This window comes from Falco biarmicus, chromosome 13 (assembly GCF_023638135.1).
Source record: "Falco biarmicus isolate bFalBia1 chromosome 13, bFalBia1.pri, whole genome shotgun sequence".
In the NCBI taxonomy this organism is placed as follows: domain Eukaryota; kingdom Metazoa; phylum Chordata; class Aves; order Falconiformes; family Falconidae; genus Falco; species Falco biarmicus.
In genome coordinates this window covers 25,993,345-26,015,256 of record NC_079300.1, presented here as the reverse complement: position 1 = coordinate 26,015,256, position 21,912 = coordinate 25,993,345, and the positions used below count along the sequence as shown (strand labels likewise).

At 43.1% G+C, this 21,912-nt stretch overlaps 1 protein-coding gene across 1 annotated transcript in view; it reads right to left on the bottom strand.

Annotated features, from left to right (window-relative positions):
• HS6ST1 (heparan sulfate 6-O-sulfotransferase 1) overlaps positions 1-20,672 on the bottom strand; it is a 201,911-nt gene extending 181,239 nt beyond the window's left edge. The window contains exon 1 of the mRNA XM_056358418.1: positions 19,725-20,672. Coding sequence (XP_056214393.1) covers positions 19,725-20,242 — 518 coding nt within the window. The 5' untranslated portion in view covers positions 20,243-20,672. The remainder of the gene's footprint in view (positions 1-19,724) is intronic.
• Between the last annotated feature and the right edge of the window lie 1,240 nt (positions 20,673-21,912).

The following is a 21,912-nucleotide window of genomic DNA, read 5'->3' as shown; positions in this document are numbered from 1 at the left end:
GTTTAGATGAGCTCTGAGGACCTTAACTCATGTCAAATGGGAAAAGCAGCACAGAGATCAGGTCTGGTCTACAGTGATGTCCCTCAAGTCTCATGCAGAATGATCCCTTTTTGTGGGTGAAGTTACAACCAGTAGCAAGAGAAACATTTGAAAGTAGGAGAGTAGCATTGCTGCTACTGAAAATTGAAATCATGTAATACAGCTTAAGGAGAGAAACAACCCTCAAGAGAAACAGGGAGCAACAACTCTTAACTCTTGACTGGCAGGTTACCTGCAGAAAAGATATCAAGGCATCAGGACACCTCAGAAGGAATCACATGTCTGATTTCTGTTTACCCTGGTAGGTCTGTTTGTGCTGTTTATATGTAAGGTTCAAATGGCATTTACTCAAACTGAACCCCAGGTCTGCATTTCTTGTTAACAGCATAGCATCAACAGAGATAAATGTTTATAACTGAGGAGCAGTCAGGGACCAGACTGAAATTTATGATTCCTGCCAATTTAATTTGAGGTACCTTTGAAACAGTTTGTGCCCTTGGGTTCTGAAAGGACGACTGACACCAGAAGAGAGTTCAGCAGAAGAATGTGACTGTTATCACAGCACTGGTGATGCTTTCTGTGCATAGTTTGAACTGTGGATAGGCGAGAGCATGCAGAAAAGCTTCAGAACAATATGAGTCATTACACGCATATCTATACAGATAAACGGACTCATACAGTGGACACTACAATTAATGTTGCAAATGCTTAATTTCAATCCAGTCCAGTACACTCCACAGAACACACAAATCCCTGTGGAAAAGGCAGTGCGCCACATGCCAAAGTAGACTGTGCTGGAGTTGAAAACATTGCTCTATTTTGTTTCCACCTCCATGCTCCCATTCAGCAAACACTGACTGTTCTCTTGAAATGTCAGTGTGTGGGGCAAGAGGCAACAATTGGCAAAACTTAGAGATACACTGTCACCGCTTGACGGAAGCTCGAGCACACTTCCAGAGTCCCTTGCCAAGATAATTAAATTGTGCCATTACAGATTCTTTGGACAAGGCTTCTAATAAAGCATTTCCTGCCAAAACTTAGAAATGCAAGTCAACATTCTGCAGTAATTCATACGTGCTTTGTGGCATGGCATAAAACTTCTCATTCTATTCCTCTTTTTGTAGCAATGCCGCTGCTTAAGTCAAGGCAAGTGTTTAGCACTGGAATGACATAAACATAACTCCAACATCTGTTCTCTGAAGGAGAGGAAAATGAAACAAAAGAATAAAGCATGCTCTTTTACTTAACCCCTTCAAATTTCTCAAATGAAAAAAGCAGGAATCCTTCTCACTGCTTAGAGCATCACTATCTCTTCCTTTACTCAAAAAACCAATGAACAGAAAACCATCCTCCAAACGTCTGAAGGACACCTTTGTTGTTTCTTGCCGAGGATTGGTTGCACAGCTAAGTTGGTATCAGAGCTACTGAACCTGATCATGATAAACTTTATGCCTATATACCATAAAATAACAGGGCTAAAAAGCTTAGAAGTTGGGCAGCAGTCTGCTCATGTACAGCAATTCTCACGAAGATCAACCAGTGATAAGAAGGTTTTTCCTCAAGGCCATTGAACCTCTGACACGTGCATGGCGCCTGTGAAAGCTTCCCACAATCTAAACCTCCCACAGCTCTCTGCCCATGGAAAGAGGAAGGTGGATGTGAACTAAGACCCAGGACAAACCCAGGAAACAACCAAACAGCCTGTTAGAGACTGCATCCTACAAATTTAAGCAATGCAACTTCACTGAAGCCATGCAAAAAAAAAAAAAAAAGGCGCCAGAAAAAGCCTGAAAGCAAACAGAGATTCTTGGCCAGTGAACCAGGGTACCTTCTAGTGTCTTCTTACTGCCTTCCTTTCCTACCAGGATGCAGTCAGATGCGGCACCTAAACCCAAGCAGTGTTACCAGACAAGGCCAAACAAAGATTAATTGCACCAGAGTCTCTGTCTTGTTGGTGAAACCCACTGCTTGCTCTGAGCTACAAGTTTGCATGACAGCCAAACCTTTTTTCTGTCAGGGACGTGAGTCCTCTTTCATGCACTCCACATAAGATCTATACTACAGCACTTCAGCATGACACCTGATCTGCTGACAGCTGGATGCGCCACAGCCCTGCTCTGAGCTCTCCCACTGCCGCAAGAGCTCCGAGGAGAGAGCTGGAAACGAAGTCCTTTAGTGTACCTCTCCTGAGGCCATCAACCACAACTGTGATCCATGCCTGAATTTCATGACTAAATTGTTGAAACTAAACCCAGACTTTTTTCCTAAGTGGCTAAGAATCCTATGACAGATTCACTTAGTTCTGTGGCTTCCCGCCAAATAAACCAATTCCATCTTTCTCAGGTTGAGAGTTAGCTGAGTGCCTGCATTTGCAATTCTTTTTTGGCTGATATAGAGGAATAGAGATGAAGAGGGAAGGGGAAGTGACACCAAAAGGTTAAAATAACATTTTAAAAATTGTAAAAGGATGTTTGCTCCAGCATGTGAAAACCAGAGTTAATGCATGGAGGGTATGTACAACATTTGTACCCCCTTCCTGACACTGTGATGGCACAATTCCTACCTCTGGTAAAGACTGCTGTAGCAAGCAAAAGAAACAGCAAATACTTTTGACTCAAGAATGTGTCAGAGATGTTCACTAACCTTCCCCTCTACAGGCAACCAGCTGTAGCACTATAGTTCCTCTCAATCCAAACACAGAAAGTTTTACATCGTAAAATTTGAAGGTATTTTATCATCTAAATGTATAGCGTGCCACTTACGCCATGAAACCTGTGGGCATGTTTCTGTTGCACAGCAGGCATGAAGCAGCTTACTTGTTTCCGCTGACGCTGAAAAACTGCGCCTTACCATGGGAGGAGAGCAAGCACCCGGCAGGCTGAGCAGAACAATGACCTGCCAGCAATCCATACCCTCACCTTGCACCGACTTGTTAGCGGAGTCATACCCCTGACAGCCTGTACGTCAGACACCTCCCTTCTCCCAAACAAGGAGAACTCTAGATACAAACAGGAACCAAAACTACATGAATGTTGAGAAAGCTGAACTCAATATTTAAAGCCGAGATCCATGTTTATTTCTGGTGTTAATGCAGTGTCTCTTTCTGTCTCCCTGCAAACTGGTATCAGAAATCTGCTCCTGTCTCCTGGGCTAGCTTACAATTCACTACATTTATTAAAACTTCTTCAGATCAATATGATGCTGTTCCATAGGAAAGGAAAAATAAGAGCATCCAGTACCTGCCCAAGCTACTGAATTGACTCTCTCTGTGACTATATCCAAATGTCTCATTTCAAAGGCTGGGTTTCTCTTACTCCCCATTTTGTGTGCCTCTGAGGCAACTTTTCTAACCTAAGTTGAAGTTAAACATTTTTGGTCCTGGCGTCCAGTTGGATACAAGTTTGGATACTCCTCGTATTACAGAACTAAAGAGAGACGATTCATGAAGGTCAGGTTTGCAGTTCTGATGCTACTCTAGATGTGCTCCAACAGCACTGACATACTCTGTACCTGTGTCCCATTCTACCAACACTTTTATTTACAAAGAGCAAAAGAGCACTCTGGCATGAAAGGCTAGCTGATGAAATCAGAAGTCATCAGAGGAAGCCTTAGACATCATGAATGACTTGGCCATTCAACGAAATAAGGGTCTATTTAGTGCCATATAGAGAGTGGCATTTGTAGAGAGGACATCTGTCACCTAAGAGCATTGAAAGTACCCACCAGATGGATATGAGCTTTTAGCACATTAAGCATGCTCTCCATTGATCTAGTGACCTGGGGCAAAAAGCTCCAGATATCTCCTTACATGACATCAAGGCACTGGTCCCGCCTCCATCTTAACCAAGTAGAGCACTTACAAGCACCATTCTCATGCTTACGCTCCTTGTTCTTCTGTGACACCATCAGCTGTGTGCTGAGAGAATAAAGAATGAATTTCTCAAAACCTACCTGTAGGTTTTGCATAGAGGCTTGGAAGCATGATTTAAAAACATGGCTTAGAAGCATGTAAACTTTTATAGAGTTTAAAGGGAGCTTAAACAACTAGGCTTTTGTTTCAACTGGCATCATCAAACAGGGTGGGGGAAAAAAAAGATTATGTGACATGTAGTGTAGTTCTAGCTTTAGCTATTAGTCACGTTTAAATTAGTTATAAATAGGAAGGGGGAAGAAAGGCCAATAACCAGAATAAATTGGTATAACCAGCTCCTACTCCAAATTCCCTTGCCAATATTAAACACTTGCTTAATTATTTTCTGGAACATGAGACCCATATTCTTAATTGCAGAAATCCACTAAGATTCAGAGTTCCTGCTTCGTATCATGCTCTGTACAAACCCAGTAACTGGATTTGTTTGGAGGGAGGACTGTTTCTATTTTATCCTGTGGGAAGTTGCTAACGCCCAGTCATTTCCCCCCTGTATTCTCTCCTCACTGACCCCAGACACCAATTCACATAAAACAGTTTTTCTTTTTGAGACGGGGATATTATAGCAGTATGCACTATACAGTAAATCCTGAAGTATCCAAGAACTTAATAGCTGACACCTTTGGAATTCACTAGCTCTGGTTCTCATCTATACTAGGGGTTTTTATTGCACTGATTCCAAAATTATTTTCAGAATAATTCAAGATGTCATGGTTCAGACAGATATAGCATCCTGCTTGAGTTTAATGCATCTATTTTAACTTGGTTTAAACTTTCACAAACATCTCAACACAAATGTACATTCCCATGAAAAGAAGGGGTAAAGAGCCATATGAATTCCTCTGTATGTAATTAATTCTACTGATTTCCTTAAGAGAAATAAGATCCTTTCCGCATCAGGCAAGCGTCTCTAAATCTCACTTACCCACAATACTATAGTTGACAAATATAACTGTTCTTTTTGTTCTCATGAGCAGTTATTTCCAGATTTAGGATTGGTCAGGCTTCAATCCAGAAAACAGACTTTTCATGACGGCCCCCAAATAACTTCAGAAGTCAGGAAATACAGCAGTTAGGAAAGCGGTGGACTCATCCTGCCTGAAGTATCTGGCAGACCAAGCAGCCCACATCTCCCAAATGTTCAAAGAATCCATCCTTCAATTTCTGCAAGATTTCCAGCTGGGTGTTACACATATAACCAGTGCTTTATCATAGCTAACCACTATCTATGTAGCATGTAAGAGAAACTATTTATCATCCAGCAAGTTTCAGAAATTGCAGTTGCACCCTTCCTATTGTAATTTATATTGTCATTACAGTCCAACTACACCTCAAGCATCAAGTCCTCCCCCTCCAACATTAGTTAGAGCACAAGGAAGAAAATGCTTTCATCAAGAAGGCCTTTCAAGAGAAAGCCTCAGGGGAAAGCTCTTTCCAAATGGAAGCAGTCATGCTATGGACAGCCTGCAAGAAGATTCACTTCTTCATTTGTTTCAGGATATTTAGAAAAATGATTTAGAAGATCTTTACTTATAGCATCTGATTGTGTGACAGGATCTCTCACAGCTACCTTGCTACGCAGTCCAGTCCAAGCTCACTCCTTCCACAGATCCTGAGACAGGGAAGACCATACAACCCTCCTCATGGTGAGGCATAACCTACTACAGTAAGCACATGAATGAGCCCTCAACATGCACATACTGTAATTCTAGATCTGGTGCCTTGCTGTATCCCATGGCGAGTGGTTTAACCTTCACCTCTCTCTGCATTTATAAAAAGAACACATAATATCCCAGCCTAGCATGGCACAGGAATTAACAGTTATACTGCAGAGGAATTTGAAGAGATATATGCACACATGCACATCCCGTGTATATGCTCTTCAAGAACAGCAGCCCTTTATACCTTTGATAGGTAACAGCTTCGTCATCGGTGGTTTCAAGACTGGGAAACTAATGAGATACATTTTTTCATTTTTGTGCAGGTAACCTATTTCAAAAGAGCTCCATGGTACAACATACAACAGATAATACAATAAAAGATAACTACTGTTAAAATACTTCAGGTCAGGTAGAAAGCAGTACTTGCCCTGGATATGAAAAACAGGCAAAGTTCTCTGCTGCCTTCTACGGATGATGCCTGGGCTAGTCAAAAATACAAACTGACATCCCAGTATTAGCAAGAATCTTCCCTTTTTGTGCACCAAGAGAGTTTGCTGCTGGTGCTGCTTCCTTCACATGCTGCTGTGCTGGGCCAGTCACAAAGCAAAAGCTCTCTTAACAACTTTGGTGACGGGGTGGGGAATAATGCCTGGTTCCCCCAGACATCATGAGAGAAGCAACCCTTGCACTTGAGAGCTCAACTGTCTGGGAGGAATATAAAACCTGTGTGGAACAGTTGCAAAATCCAGTACACACACACGCATGCACATATCACCTTACAGTTTAGCAACATGAAAGCTGGCTGTGCAAATAGTGTGCATAACCCAGCCTTAGCATTGTCAAACAAACATGAAAACTTGCCTGAGCAAGCTGGGACAGGCAGCCAGGATAAGAACAATTTCTACTAGTTTCCCTGAAGTACCTAATAATATGGGTGACAATCCAGCTTTTGTAATACACAACTTCCACAGCCCTGGCTGGGCCTTTTGCTGGGATGGAAATGGGATGGACAGTTTCCTACTGCTTTCCAGTTGGTGAAATCCTATTAGGGTAAACAAAACTGTTTTCATCGACCAATTTCAAAGGTTTAGACAAAACAAGCGTATTTCTCCTGCTGACAGCTATGGTTACAAGCACAGTGGAAACATTTCAGCTAACTACAGGAATGTTTCTTCCCAGGAACTGCTGTCAGAAGCAGGTTAACACCTAGGTGAGAACTGCTGGCATGAGCAGAATCCAGAGAAATCTTCAGTAATGTTTCTGACAAGAGAAAGTTCAAGGAAGACCTGACAGATACAACTGACTAGCAGGCCCTGAAAGCAATACTGCTTCACCCCTGCTTGAGCAAGCAGGATACTCCAGGACACGCAATGTCAGCCACCTCCAGGCAGCACGGACACACAATACCTTTCCCTCATGCAACACCCTGTTCGGCCACACCAAGCCACTCATTTACCACACCACTACCTTATCCCACAGGAACCTGTACCCCAAACTGAGAAAACTGAAAGGACAGTGTAAAACCTCTGTATCACAGCCACCACAAGTTAATCCATTTCAAAGCACTAATACTGATTTTTGAGACCTCCCTTGAGCTTTGATTAGGGTTTCAGGGAGAGACACCTTCTTCACTGCATCACCACATCACAGAAGCTCCTATAAGCAGCATGTTACAGCATGGAAAACCTTCAGGCTAGCTGAAGGCAAATCCATGACCTTCTCAGTTGTCTCAAGGCAGCTAACAACTGAGAAAAAAGTTAAAAAGTTACACAGAACTTGCCAATTTATTTTTCCAAGGAATTACCCAAATTATAAAAATATATTCTCAGAAGTTGCCAGTTAAACATCTAAATATGTTTTAGAAGTCAGGGACAAATGCCTTTAAAATTTACTAAGCTAGTTGTCTTACATACTGATTTTATTCAGACAAGACTTTTCAAGTATTTTTCTTGCACGTCATAGTCCAGTATTATTCCTTTAAAGAATTACACAGTTTCAGCATCAAATCCTACCGAACTCCCAAGGTAAAGCAATTTGGTGGGAAGAAAGGCAAGAAATTCAAACTACATCTTCACTAAGTTCAAAGAATTTATGGTTATTTAACAAAAAGCTTTATTGTAACTAACAAGCCATCTAATAGCTGAAAATCCTAGTCAACACAAGGTGCCTAGGGCTTCTTCTTTCTTCCTCACCCCCAGTTATGGACCGGTTATTTCATTTTAATTATGTCCCAAACCTCAGATGCTCCTTTTACAACCAGAAGTTAAGTAAACTCTTCCCACCATCAACCAACTTCCTGATATTCCGTTTTTGGCAGGGGGCGCATCAGTCCTCATGACATTTTACCAAATCCAAGTTCATACTACTAGAAATCTGGCAGCTGGTTTTCAGTCTGTTATTAGCACCCCCGTGTCACAAGTAAGAGATGAACTACAGCTAGCCCTCTCTTACTAGAAACAGTCAACGACAGGGTTGGTTTTAAAAAAGTTTTTTTCAAAACTTGCGTATCATTTAGTGAATTTTGTTTTATCATTTCAATGTTTGGAGCTGGCATTTTCTTTAAAAAAAAAAAAAAAGATGCTCTGATATCAACTGCTAGTGCACTTGTCTGCTTGGAGCCTCACTGACTTCTGAACACTTGGGTTGAAAATTGGTAACTGGCTATTAAAGTGTAACTGCTGAAAATAGTAATTGGCTATTTTTGAGCTTCTGTACTACATGTGTTTGCTATGTATGACTGGCTGCATAAACAGGTGTCAGCTTCATCCAATTTAGTAGATGTCATGAAAACAACCCTTTCTGAGTAGTGTTAAGAAGCTCATCCTAAGATGGTAATACCTCACTCAAAAGATTTAAGTTTATTGACTGTATTAAATTTGACTGTTGAGATTACCAGTTGTTTCTGATGTTGGCATAGTTATGTTTTGTAAACCTAAAACTTTCTGACCTATTACAAAAGGGGCTATTCAAGAATTGGAACAAAAAGAAACTCCAAGAAAAAAACTCAGGACACAACCAGCATTTGAAAACAGATGCATGGATTTTCTTTTCATATTCTGGAATGTGCAGGGTTCACAGTGCTGGAGTACGACCATCTTCTCTGTCAGAAGTCCGCAAATTAAGTATAGAAAAAAAAAACACAGGACATTTTTGTAGCTACTTCCTGCCATGTTAGGCCTCAAGCTGCTAGTCTACTCAGTGTCAGAAACTCTTAAATGCATGCAAATGGTAAATGGACAACATTCACATCATGACTAAGAAAGGTGGATGAAGGTGATCACACACAGTTATGAGATGAAATTTTGGTTAATTTGCGTTTGGTTAACGCTAAAAACCAAGCATGAGGTTTAAGTAAATTATTTCACCCTCTTCTGACTGACCCTAATTCAACAAAGCACCTGATGTCTTGCAAGAGTATAAAGCATTCAGAGAGTAATACATCCTACTAAACACATTTTCCCTACAAAAATATAGCGGATTTAGCTTCTTTATTAAGTGATTAGTTTAGAAGCACCCAAAAAGCGACCAGAGGGTTTGCAGCACATTGAAGGACTTTCTAGGCATAGAGGACTACTTTGACCATGGCTGGTACACCACAGAATGAAGAGTCAAGTCATGGGCATCTAAGCAAAGATGACACAGCCTTCAGGTAAACTAAGCATACGACGGAAAATCACCCTAGCATTTCAGCTCCTGCTTCAGCACCAAACATTTCTGAGGCTGTCTAATCAAAATACCAATGCTAACCTTTTTAATTGGTAATAGCATTCATCGTGTGTAGAATAGCACAGGTTCATGAGCTCTCAGTCATGAACAACCACCAAGGAACTGCATTTCAAGACAGGAGACCTCTCCCTTGATAAACACATTGGGCATATTCAAAAGTGTGACTACCTGCCTGAAAATTCAAGATGTGATGGAAGAGGGGACTAACGGCTGATTCAGAGTTCAAGTCCTACTTCTAGTAAATTGTGAGAGTGAGAAGGGTTAGGCAGCAAAAAAATCTCTAAAGTGAAAGAGCAAGATTTCAGTTATCAGGTTCAGGAAGGTAGTATTGAAGTCATCAAGACGCCAGAAGATGCCAGCCTGGAGGGAAGTGTCAGTTCACAGAACAGAAAATAAAGGCTGTTCAGATATTATGAAGAAATAACACACTGCTCAGACAAAGCCTGTTTGCAAAGTACAGGAGAAAGAGCAGGATTAAATGCTGTGCCTGAATAATGGTTTGAATTAAAAAGGGCAATACTGAGTCATTAGTCTTCAGCACAATATTACATTTCAAAATCAAAGCTACCAGTAGCAACAGTAGGAATTCTGATACAATAACACATTATGTCTGTTAAAAATACATGCCCTTACCACAATAATGGTGAAAATAGTGGTGAAGTCTTTGCCCAGGTCTAAGGCTCTACTGGAGTCAGGCTATGTATACACTTGAAAGATGCTATTTTAAACATATATGAAAATCTGGTCAAATCAATCAAAGGAAAACTTCGGATCAAAAAAAGGCTCAAGGTTATTTATATTGGATGTGTTGCAAATAATGACAGCAACCACAACACTATAGTCAGTGATGGAAACTCCACTCAGATGCTTGGGACAAGAAGTTCCAGTTTTGTTCCCTAGAAAAGATGCTAAGGCACTTCCTTATCTTAAAGAGCTCCCATGCATATGTACCAGCTGTCATGTACAGTACACAATGGATGAATATTTCCCTTAATGGGGGTTTTAATCTAAATGACCCCTACTGTACTTGCGTCAACAGTCAGGATAAAACCGTTCAGACTTCCTCCTTGCAAAACTACCCAAGTCACATATGTATTTTCTCTTTCAAAGACCTAAAAAAAGGTACAGGTGGCAAGAAAAAGAAAAGAAAGAGGCAAAGAACAGAAGGTAATCCTGTCTTTTATGATTTAAGGCACGTTAACAGAAGGGATGGTTGGCTGATTATGATTATACTCTGCAATTCTTATGCTCCTTGTTCTTTTCCATCTCCACTAGGAAAGCAAAACCTGTCAGGAAACTGGTGAGTCAGCATGCTGCTGCTGTTTGTCTTAGCTATGAGGCATTGATTTTTTCCCCAACGCTTTGATACAGGGTCACAGGTATCCTAACTAAAATCTTTACTGAGAGCAAGGGGGTCACGGCAGCAAGAGCTGTTAGTTTAAACAAAAAAGTCAATTCTATTTTTACAGTATTTATTTGGACATTTAAACTTTCTGAGAGACCTGAGAGGAAAAAATACAAAAAAGACTGTTTTCTTTTAGCTGTTTAAAATAGAAAGGAAAGAACAATGCATGCACTTAACAAATTCTTCCTTCAAAAGTCACTATTTCTCTGTAATCAGGTATCTTATACATGTGTACAACTAATTAACTCAAGAACCAAAGCTAAAATAGGGTAACTCCAATACATGGAAGGAGTTTTTAAAAGGCAGCACTTCTACTTCTCTAACACTTGTCCAGAAACCAGGCCCCTTTCAAGGTATCTGAAATCAGACAATGAAAAGTCACCAGGCATTTTGAAACTCTAAGCAGTGCTTATTTGGCCAGAAAATCTTAAATCATCTTGTTAGTACTTCAAGAGTAATGTTATCCAAAAAGGAAATTTGGTATAATTTAAAAACAAAAATGCAAAGGCAGCTCAGGAAGCTCAGAGGTCTCCCCACTCGCATAGAAGAGCTCCATAAAAGAAATGATAATATTTCAGTCTACAGTGAGGTGTAATCAAAGAATCTCTGCTTAATAGGCTGGAGATTAGTTATGAAGCAAAACACAGAGTCAGGCCATAAAAAGTTAATTGCAAATCGCTGTTTTCTTGTTTAAATTGGCAGGAAATTGTGAAATATTTCCTCTATAAAAACATAGGTGAGCTATTATGTAGAATTTACCATTAATAAGGTGGAAGGAAGTACAGAGCAAAGTAGTAATAACATGCTAAGAAACCAGTTGCTTCTGAAAGAGACAAAGTCACTGGACAGGAAAAGTCTGTACATTAATATAAAATTCTGAGATTTACGGTCAAAGCCAGCTCTAAGACTGATCAGTAAGAGTTGTTTTAGGTTGTGAATGTATGGAACACCGGGTGCTATTTACCGTATACTTTGTAAGAGGCTTTGAGTTATACAGGGGAAAGAGCTATAGAATTAGTACTGCTAAGAAGTTCCGGTTACAGTTAGAGGTGGACAACAGGAGATTCTTAATCCTCTCTGGATGCGTCATCAGAACAGAGATGCCCAAGAATATTTCATATCCTTAGGTCTACTGAGCAGTTTGTGGATGAGGCAGCATTCAGTATAGTACATCATACTTCTGAGGCTAAACACAGAAATGAATGGATGTGTGCTATTTAATACAACTAGAAACAACTAAATCCCATTAAGCATATTATTTGCTTTTCATCTGACGTCTCTCTGCATGCACCTTTCCTGAAAACACTTTTTCCAGTCACGAGACATCTCAGGCTCCAATAGCCTTGCATCGGTAAATAGCTCCTCCTTTGGCAGTAACATACAAGACTGCCTGAAGCATCCTCTTCAGATCTGAAGCTTGACGTGCTACAGTACAAAGGTGTTTAACACACTTTGTGTCTTTGTGGCAATAATCTCCAAAGGACTCTTCAGAGAGATTCTAAAGATTGGATTCTTAGCAGAGTGCTCTGTTACGGAAATAGAAGGGTGAACAAAAATACACCAAATAGTGATTACAGAAACTGTGTCGCCTTGAATCTACGCTAGTGGTTTTTTCCTCATCAATTCTATTTTAATTACTTTTTCTAAAGTAGAAATTGTTTTTTTATTTTTAAGGTAAACCACTATTTCAGAAACAAGAGAATTTGTAATGGATGACTTCAGCTCTGTGTTCCTCCTGTACTTCATATACTCTTTAAACACACTAACATCTTTGTTTAGGATGACATTTGCTTCCAATATTTAAGCATCCTTCCCTTCCATTCACATCAAGCACGACTCCATCAAAAAATCTTGACTTGGCAGCTATCACATTTGTGATTATTAGGAATTAAAGACCATGCTTCAGCTTTGCTTGACAAAGCACAGTTTCAGCCAATAATGGAAAACTTCTCCCTGCTTTAATACTTTCTGGAAATACAAAGATGAGCTTTGTGGAGTTAAGACTATGTCACTTTGCCTTTCTAAAGCATGCATGAGCCCAAGTATTCACTGACAAAATGTTACCTATTTAAAGCATTACTACCACAATTTGGTAAAGCTGCTGCCAAATAACTGGAAGTTTAAAATAAAGAGACATGAATCAGTGACCTTGGTTCCATGAATGACTGAAGGCAACTGCCCATGCTGCTTTCCCACTTTTTGAGATGTACAAAAGACATAAACTGTAAAAGACAGCACAGTGTACAGTAGGGAGACTCAGAATGCGTGTGATACATTCAATAAGCCAGATATGCCTAAATGAATTTTAAATCAGCGTGTTCTCTCCGTACAGTTACTCTTTGCTTCCAGGTCACAGTAACAAGAATACCACAGCCACAACCCCTTTGACTAATGTCTGTCATGATTCTTCTGTGGCTTTGCTTGTCACTGTTGTGACTAACATTTGGGTCAGGAACATGTTGGCAAGGACTCTGACGAGCATTGCATCCAAATATGACTCAGGTAAGGCACATCAATTTAACCTATGAAATGAAGTTTTCTTAAATAACTCTGGGCTCGCATATCCTGAATTACTTTCTAGAAAACGGGTCCCAGGTTACGCTCCTCCAATTTCTACAACAGGCTGCCAAAAGCTTCTGCTGACTGCTGAAAACACCCATTAAATCTAACCCTGCAAATCAATGAAGGAAGAGGCCACAAGAGGAGGCTAATCTCTTCCTCCTTCCTAGAAGGAACAGATGGCCCAGAGGGATGGTAGTATTGTAATAAGCTCCAAGTTATAACATAATCTCCTCTAGCAATGCTTTCTTAAGAGGCAGTATGACCTCTTCGAGTTCACATCCTAATATCCAACTACAGATCTTCAGTTTTCTGCAGGGAAGAGGCCTCAGCACACACACTCAGGCATGCCCTACTCAGTCACACCAGGTAAATCTGCAGCTATTCTATCAGACAACATCAAATTCACACACTTGCACATCACAGGTTATTTTTCACCTAAAGCCCCTACACTACTAATAAACTCCAATTTTCTTAAATCACATCAATTTTCTTAAATCACAGATTTCTTTCAAGATGCAACACAAAGTTCACAAGGTGAAATTGCTCAGGGTCACATTAGTTTGGAAGAGATGCACACATACACACAAAAATTATTCAGTGAGTGATACAGGCCCTCTATTTGCCATTTCAAACTGACAAAATAGGACCATTCAGCAGAGCCCTGAAAACAGAGCATGGCATTGCTTTGGCCAAGACGTTTCACATAAAATATTACAAACTGTAATCTCCAAGTAATTAACCCCAAAAAATTGGCATGCACTAGTGTGGTGGAATACATCAGCTGTGCATCTGCAGAGGATTGTTTCTTAAAAACTGTCATTATACTGGGAGTATATATGAAAGCACCCAGTTCAGCTATTAATAAAATTCAAAACATCTCTTTAAAAATAATTATTTCTGAATTGTTGTTTGTTTTTTTTTAAAAAAGTGATAGCACAGGTTTTACTCAGAATAGCATACATTTTTGTTTGTAGAGTGGGATATGATAAGGGCAAAAAGGCAAATTCTGAGGTCTATCTAAAGAGTGTTTGCAAACTTCTAAGCAGAAAAACCAAAATTACTATGTTATGATGCAACTTTTGTTTAAAGATTAATGAAAAACAGCCAAATGCATCGTTTGCAAAGCCAGGTTAGTGTAAGAATACACTCAAGCAGGAACATATCTAAGGACACATCCTTTCGCTTTTCCTATTTTTTACTTTTGTTGGCAGAGTAATTAAACCTAGTATACTAGCCAAAACTCTTAAGCTCAGAGACATACAGTACCTTAAACTTAAAGCAGCTACTTGAAGAGTTCCAACTTTGAGTGACTTTGAGTCACTTATGTCACATTCGAAGATTGTCACTACAAAACTATCGGGCCCTTCAGAATTGTTTGGCTCTGAAAGACCAACCTGGCTTTATGGGTGAGCACAACCAGATGCAAAAGGTCTCATGTCAGAGAGTAGGCTTTAAAATACTCCACATGCTAAGGATTTGAGAGAAGACTCAGGCTACCGAAAATAGCCTTATATATTGATGTTTCTCTTAAAGATTAGTGGGGAAATAAGTCTGAGTCGAACTAGTGAGTGGATAAAATGCCCCTTGCTCTGCAGACAGGTATTTCACAACCCCCAGCATACACACAGATCCACAAAGAATGATAAGCCTAAGCTTTTAAAAAGTCCTAATATTATAAAAATGATTTGGTAAAGCCTTTCATTCTCAAACAGTTGGTCTCTTGACAATGTGTCTCTGCAGCTCCTAAGCACACATATAATAAAATCCTCATCAAGAACAGATCCCTGCAAAGGGACAGATATGTGGTTGGAAGCTGTGAAAGTTCACACTTCAAAAAAATCAAACTAACAAACTGCTGAGCCCTGTTAATGGTTTCTTAAAAAAAAACCCAAAACCAAAAAACAAACCTAACCCAAAACATAAGCTTTAAATAGCTTACCAGAAAGATTCTAAAACTTGGGCTGATCTGTTTAACGGCAGGTTTTACTAACCTGCCATAGATTTCTTACATAAAAGTATCGATTTTTTTATTTCTAAAGCATATGAAATCTTGAGAGGGAAAAAAGGAAAAAAAAAAAAGAACAAAAAAAAAAAAGAGTATTGAAATTGGAAGCATACACATACTTTCACAATCACCAAGAAATACTACTGTCACTTTTTTTGTCCATAGATGAACTCAGAAACCAAACTTCTATGACAGACTAGCATCGAAACACATACACAAAGCCAAGACTAAGCCAGTGTCTTGAGGTGCTGCATTAAAAAAAAATTAAAAAAAATAAAAATCTACCCAGTGCTTGAAACAGCATAACAGAATGCAGAGCACGCATGTGAGCGGCGGGAGCACAGAGCCAGCAATGCCCTTCCAGCACTCCACCAAGTACATGGGTTCTCCACAGCAACAGGGAGCTTGCACAAATTGTAGTTTTAAAGGAGCCTTAAAATCCTTCGCACATGAATTATGTATCTTCAGGAAAATGCCTTCTTAAATGCTCTTGTTTTCATGAGGCAGAAGAAACCAGTAGGATAACAACAAAGCCTGGGTTGTTTGGGTTTGAGTTGTTGGTTTTGTTGGTGGGTTGGTTGGTTTTTTTTGAGAGGAAACACGTCCGATTCCTTCAGTGTGATTTATTTGTTTTATTGTTTCTGCAGCATATTACATCAGAGTTAAGCTCATGCATGAAGTGTCCTACAAGGACAACTTCAGAACATCTAGCTCTGCTCTTATGTTAGGAGCATGGAAGAAGGATGCAGCCAGAAGGGCACTGAATCACATTTCCTCCAGAGGCTAACAAGGGAACCTTTCCAACACTTCCAAGGGCTCTCATTCAATCCTTTAACAGAGGTGACAGACAAGTTACTAGTGGAGCACTGCACAGATTTTTCTAATTCTGGAAGTCAAATTAAAGAATTGAGTTTGGCTTTTTTTCAGAATCAACTTAAGAGATTAGTTCTCCTGCAGTTTTAGGTGAGACAAATTTAAGGGAGCAGTTCACAGAAACTGCTTTCTGAAATACCATCATGATGACTCAAAGCACGCATCCTAGTATTACTGCTTTTAAAGTATTTTGCAGTGGTTATTTATGCCTAACAGTACAAGGAATAAATAGGCCTCCAATCCCAAAATCTTGGAATCTGCCCTCTACTACAGCCATGAAGAAAACTGCAGCCAAGCACTTTAACTGATAAACATAGCCAGCTTCAGAGTTCCTTGGAGTCCCAAGTTTTACAGCCCCCAAACAAATCAATCTCTTTCTTTTACTGGCTGTGTATAAAACATAACATTTGCTTCAAGAAGTGCCTGTCCAGAAGTCTTCTGAATACAAAACAGAGAAAGTCACTAGTTGGGGGGGCAGGAGGGGGATGAGAAACAGTAATTTGATTTATTTTTTTTTTTGGTAGAGTGCTGACCCATTACAGCTAAAACACCCATCTCTAACTGCTTACTACAACAATGCAAAAGAAAGAAGAAAAAAAAATTGCAGTCTTGGGCAATGTAGGGCTCCTAATCATTAAGTCTAACACAGAACAGCAGAACAATAAAAAGAGCAATCGCATTGTAAATTTATGTACCATGCACAGGTTATGGAATGTAGTGCAATAGGGCACTGTGCAGTGACAAAACTGCATTCCTTACAAAGTTAACAGCTTTAAGCTCATGATTTGTACATGTGGGCAATACCGAATGACCTTCATGCTTTCCAACATTCACTAGAAGGCAGATTTATCTGTAATCACAAGATAGCTGTTTTGTTTTGGAGGATAAACATATAGTTGGTAGCACAACGATTTAAACTTCGCATTAAGTGGCAAATGCATAGGCCAGTACATTAGGTTTAAAAGCTGAATTTGAAGACCACACTCCAAAACCCTGAGTAGATACTATTAGACTCCGAGTTAACCCTGTTGCAATAGTTGTTTGCCACTCCTTTTTCTTATTTTTTTTTCTTTTCCAAAAGGAGGTAAGTTTTCATAGTTCAGCTGCATTATAAAACAGTAGCCTCTCTAGCATATGCCTTATGTAAAACCATGTTCTGTTTCAACATAAGAAATCCAACATTCACAATGGAGAAATAAAGTTATATTGCTCTTATTGTAATGGACATAACAAGACTATCCTTTTTCTAACAAAGAAAATACATCATATTTTTATTTTAAACAAGCATGGCTTGTCTCTTATTCCCAATTTTCTTAGCCATGAAATAACAGTTTGGCGACGGTGCGTACTAAACTGGACTGCAGTACAACAGAGCAGGATCCTAGGACAGTATTACTAAAATAACCAGCAGATCTTCATTGCACCAAAACCATCCCCAGGATACAATCAACAGTGAACTCTGTTTTTTGTTAAACAGACCAAGATGGTAAACCTTATATTATCTAAAATTACACATCATTTCTCTTACACTGCTGAACACAAAGTTCTGATTTAGATTTAATGGAAAGTACTGAGACCACATTAAGCTGAACTATCTCTGGATATGCACAGACATGAGGGAGTGGGACAGGATTAATTATTTTTCCTACATATCCAAAATTCAAGATAGTGAAGTAGCATATAGAAGCATATAGTTCCTGATGTCCCAAAACAAATGGCAAAGAAATTCTCATTTACAAGCACCTGAGATGAGGCAATAGGCTTCTGGTTCTCAACTTCCTATGAGTTGCAGTAAGGAATTTCACTGCTACTTCTCAGCTGAAGTGCCCTGCTCTCAGGTACCTATACAAAAAACCAACTGCTAAACAGGATGAGATAGATAAATACTGAACACATAGCAGATTTTAATGCAAAATTACCAACAGAAGCTCACAAGGCTCTGAGACAATTCACAAAACCACACAAGTCTTTATATAAGGTTAATGGTTTGCTAGCCAAGTGCCAAGGTTCACAAAACGGGTATTTTTTTTTAAATCAAATTTGAACTTTATGCATTTTTCTTTAACAACACTTCACTAAAATCTCAACAACCAGAAGCTGAGGATGTTTTACTTTTAGGTGTTTCAAGCACCTTATTAGTAAGAGACCACAGGAAAGCCTGAATACTCAGCCCTTTAGATACGCACTTGAGGTTGCTGCTCCTGGGTCAGGCAGCATGACAGCAATCTGAGCATAGTACTTGGATGACTAACACTGAAACAGGCTGAAAACAGCAGCAATCATGACAGAGACAATAAAGAACCCTGGCAATTGCACACAGCTCTAATGAAAGAAAAATTATTAAAAATCGCTTTTAAAAAACACAGAGAAAAAAAAAAGAACTATGATGCTAAAATATACTTTCTTAAAAGGCCACTTTCACAAACGGGATTATGTATAGTATTAACAGTACGCATATAAATAAAGCATATGGCATAAGCAGAAGTTACCATAAGGTCTTGAACACCTTTAAGAATGAAACTTTTAAGGCAAAGAGATTACAAAGTTCGTAATAAAAACACTGGTATGTCAAGGAAGGCGTGCATGATGTTTAAAAAAATAGCAACTAACCAAAAAAACCCCTGTGCTGAGCTAGAAGAACATGATCTGTGAGATCTTAATACAAGCCTTTACCAGAGTACTTCAAACAGAAAACTGCTCTGAAGCTTATAATTTATAAAGAGACCAAGGCAGAGAAATCATGGCATAAGAGGGCAGAAATACACAGGGTGTTCAACCGGGATGCACCAAGAGGTGCTTTAGGATGGCTCTCCCTCTCCTGGTGCACAGGCAAGGGAGATGCATGGAACAAGGAACAAGATAGCTCCTTTCCCAAAAGATTTCACCTCAGGTCTCCCATCAAGGTAAACCGCAAGGAACATATGAAAGGGTGTTTAAGGAATGTTTTCTGCAACGTGCAAAAGAACTATCAGGCAGACTAGGGGAGTAAAACCAGGAGGTGAGCATGAAGCCTGGCAGGCTGCTGTGCCTCTCCTCAGTTGCGCTGGAGAACAATTTGAGCTGGAGCAAAAGGGGTGCACAGGTTAGGGCAAAGCCGATTTACAAAGGGATGCTTGAGGCTAAAGTATGGTGTAATGGATACTAAAAGCTGGCAAGCGAGGTCCGAGATAAAAGACCAAACGTTTCCAGAAGAGAGCAAGTGGCACAAATACATAGGCTTGCTAGAGGATCCACAGAGGCTGCCGGAGCAGGAGAGCAGGGGCTGAGGGTGCAGTACGCTGGGTACGTGGGAGGGACAGAGCGGTGTATTTGCCTGGGAATGCGGAGGGACGGTGCAGGGCACAGCCTGGAGGACGGGAGGGGAGAACAGGTGAAGCGGCGGAGGAAGGGCTCAGGGCAGGCTGGGACACAGCGCGTTAGCAGCACGCTGCGCCGCACAGGGCGGGGGGCTCCGCCGGGGTGGCAGGCGGGGGGCGGGCGGCCCGGGGGGCAGCGGGGAAGGGGCAGCCGGCGGCGGGCCGGTACCTGGGCGTCTTGGCGGTGGCGCTCTCCCGGCGGTCCAGCACTCCGGGCACGCAGTTGGTGAGCTCGGTCCAGTCGGCGTGCAGCCCGCAGCTCCAGCCCGTGGAGAAGCGGGAGAAGAGCCAGGTCTCCCGGCGGTTGGGGCGGTAGCAGGTGCACTTCTTCTGCCCGGGCCGGCAGTCGCAGGGCACCTCCAGCCGCACGTTCTGCACCAGGTGGCGGCCGAAGGTGGTGCCGCCGGTCTTCTGGATGTGCAGGAAGACGATCACGTCCTCGCCCTTCATGTCGAAGGCGAGCTCCCGCTCCAGCTCCCGCACGGGGAAGTAGTACTTCTTCACGTAGTGCGGGTCCGGTGTGGGAAAGAGGTCCAGCTCCTCCGAGTAGGAGCGGCCGCTGGGGGAACCTAGGCTGAGCCCCGGCCCCACGTACTGGTACAGGATAAGCATGAAGCACACCGAGACGGCCACGATCAGCAAGAACTTGCTGGTCCTCTCAACCATGGTCCTTCCCGCACGCTTCATGTGTCACCATCTCCCGGGGCTGCCAGCGCTGGGCAGACGGCGGCGGTGTCGGGGGGCGGGCGGCAGAGCCCGGCGCCTGTGCCAGCCGCCTCCCCCCGCTGCTCCCCGGAGCAGAGCTTTCCCCGGGGGCGGCGGGCCGCTCCCCGGCTCGTCTCCGCTCCCCGCTGTCCCCGCCCGCCCCGCCGCGGGCAGCGCCGGGAGCGGGGCAGGGGCAGCCCGCAGCCAGCCGCTCCGGAGGGGCCGCGGCAGCGCGGCGAACTTGGAAGAGCGGAGCAGGAGGGGGGCGGAGAGGGACCGAAATGCAACACCAGCCCCCTCCCGCCCTCCCCCCGCTTCAGGAAGCCAACCCCATCCCGCCGCTGCCTCCGCCGCGGCGCTCCGCCGTGCCCCAGCCCCAGCGGCACCGGCGCGGCAGCGCCCGCCCCCGCCGCCGGCTGCACACGGACTCGGCTCGGCCGGGAGCGAACGCTTCCTGCCCGCGCCGCCCCGCGCCCGGCATGCACAGCGCCGCCGCGCCGCCCCGGCCCGCCCGGCTGCGGGCACGCACCGCGCCCCGGCTCGGGCCGGCGGCTCTGCCTGCTCCCGGCCTGCCCGGCTGGGGTCACACACCGGGCCCCGGCTGGGGCTGCGGTTCCGCCTGCAGCCGCCCCGGCCCGCCTAGCTGCGGGTACACACCGGGCCCCCAGATCGGGCTGCGGCACCGGTTGCGGGCACGCACCGGGCCCCGGCTCGGGCTGCGGCTCCGGCTGCAGCCGCCCCGGCACGCCCGGCTGCGGGCACACAGCGGGCCCGCGCTGCGCCCGGCTCGGGCTGGCGGCGCAGCCCGCAGCCGCTTGGGGCCTCAGACCCCGGCGCCCCGGCCACCCGCGGGGCGGCCGCTGGGATCACTCGCGCCGCGGAGCCGGGTGGGCTGCGAGGTGGCTGCGGCGCCCCGAGGCTTCCCCCGCTTTTGGGGCAGGCGTTCCCTGCCACTGTAAAATTCGTGCCGTAAGGCGAGCCCCGGTGCTCCTCGGGGGCTAGGTTTCTACTCCCTGTTTGAAACGACAATTATTAGGAATGAGAAAATTTGCATGGAAATAGCAGTAGGTCTTCTCACATGTCTGCTCCCGCCGCGGCCGCCACATGGGACACCACAAGCCTGTAGTTGCAGTGTCGCAACTGGATGCAACAGGAGAATGCTCTGGTCACACAGAGGAGGAGGATGGCTGCGAGCAGGATGGATGGCCTGTGCCCACCAGCAGCCATGTAATTTGAGAATAATAATAGGTGAAGTTGAGGCAAAGATCAACAGAGGTGTTATTTACAGAAAACTTTGCCAGCGAAAAGCGCTCTGCTGGTGTGCCAGGCAGCCTTCCACCCGGCAGCGGTGCTGCTGCAGAATTCATTTGCTATAGAGTGGTCTGGCAAGTAAAGCAAAACATTGGAAGACCCAGGAGCTGCCGGGTCCGTCGCTGGCTTACACCGATGTCCTCTGTAGGGCAGTAGTTAGCAGGTCGAGATCCAGGAACAGTACGGTAAGGACCTACAGAGGCTGGCCGCTGAGCTTAAGGCTGGGCTTCATCACCTTCCCGGAGCAGAGGCCTTTCCGGCAGGTGCAGGAAGGGTCCTGGCGCGGGTTCTTCGCCGGTGCCGGGAGGCCGGTGGGGTTCACTGCCACGGGGCGACGCGGC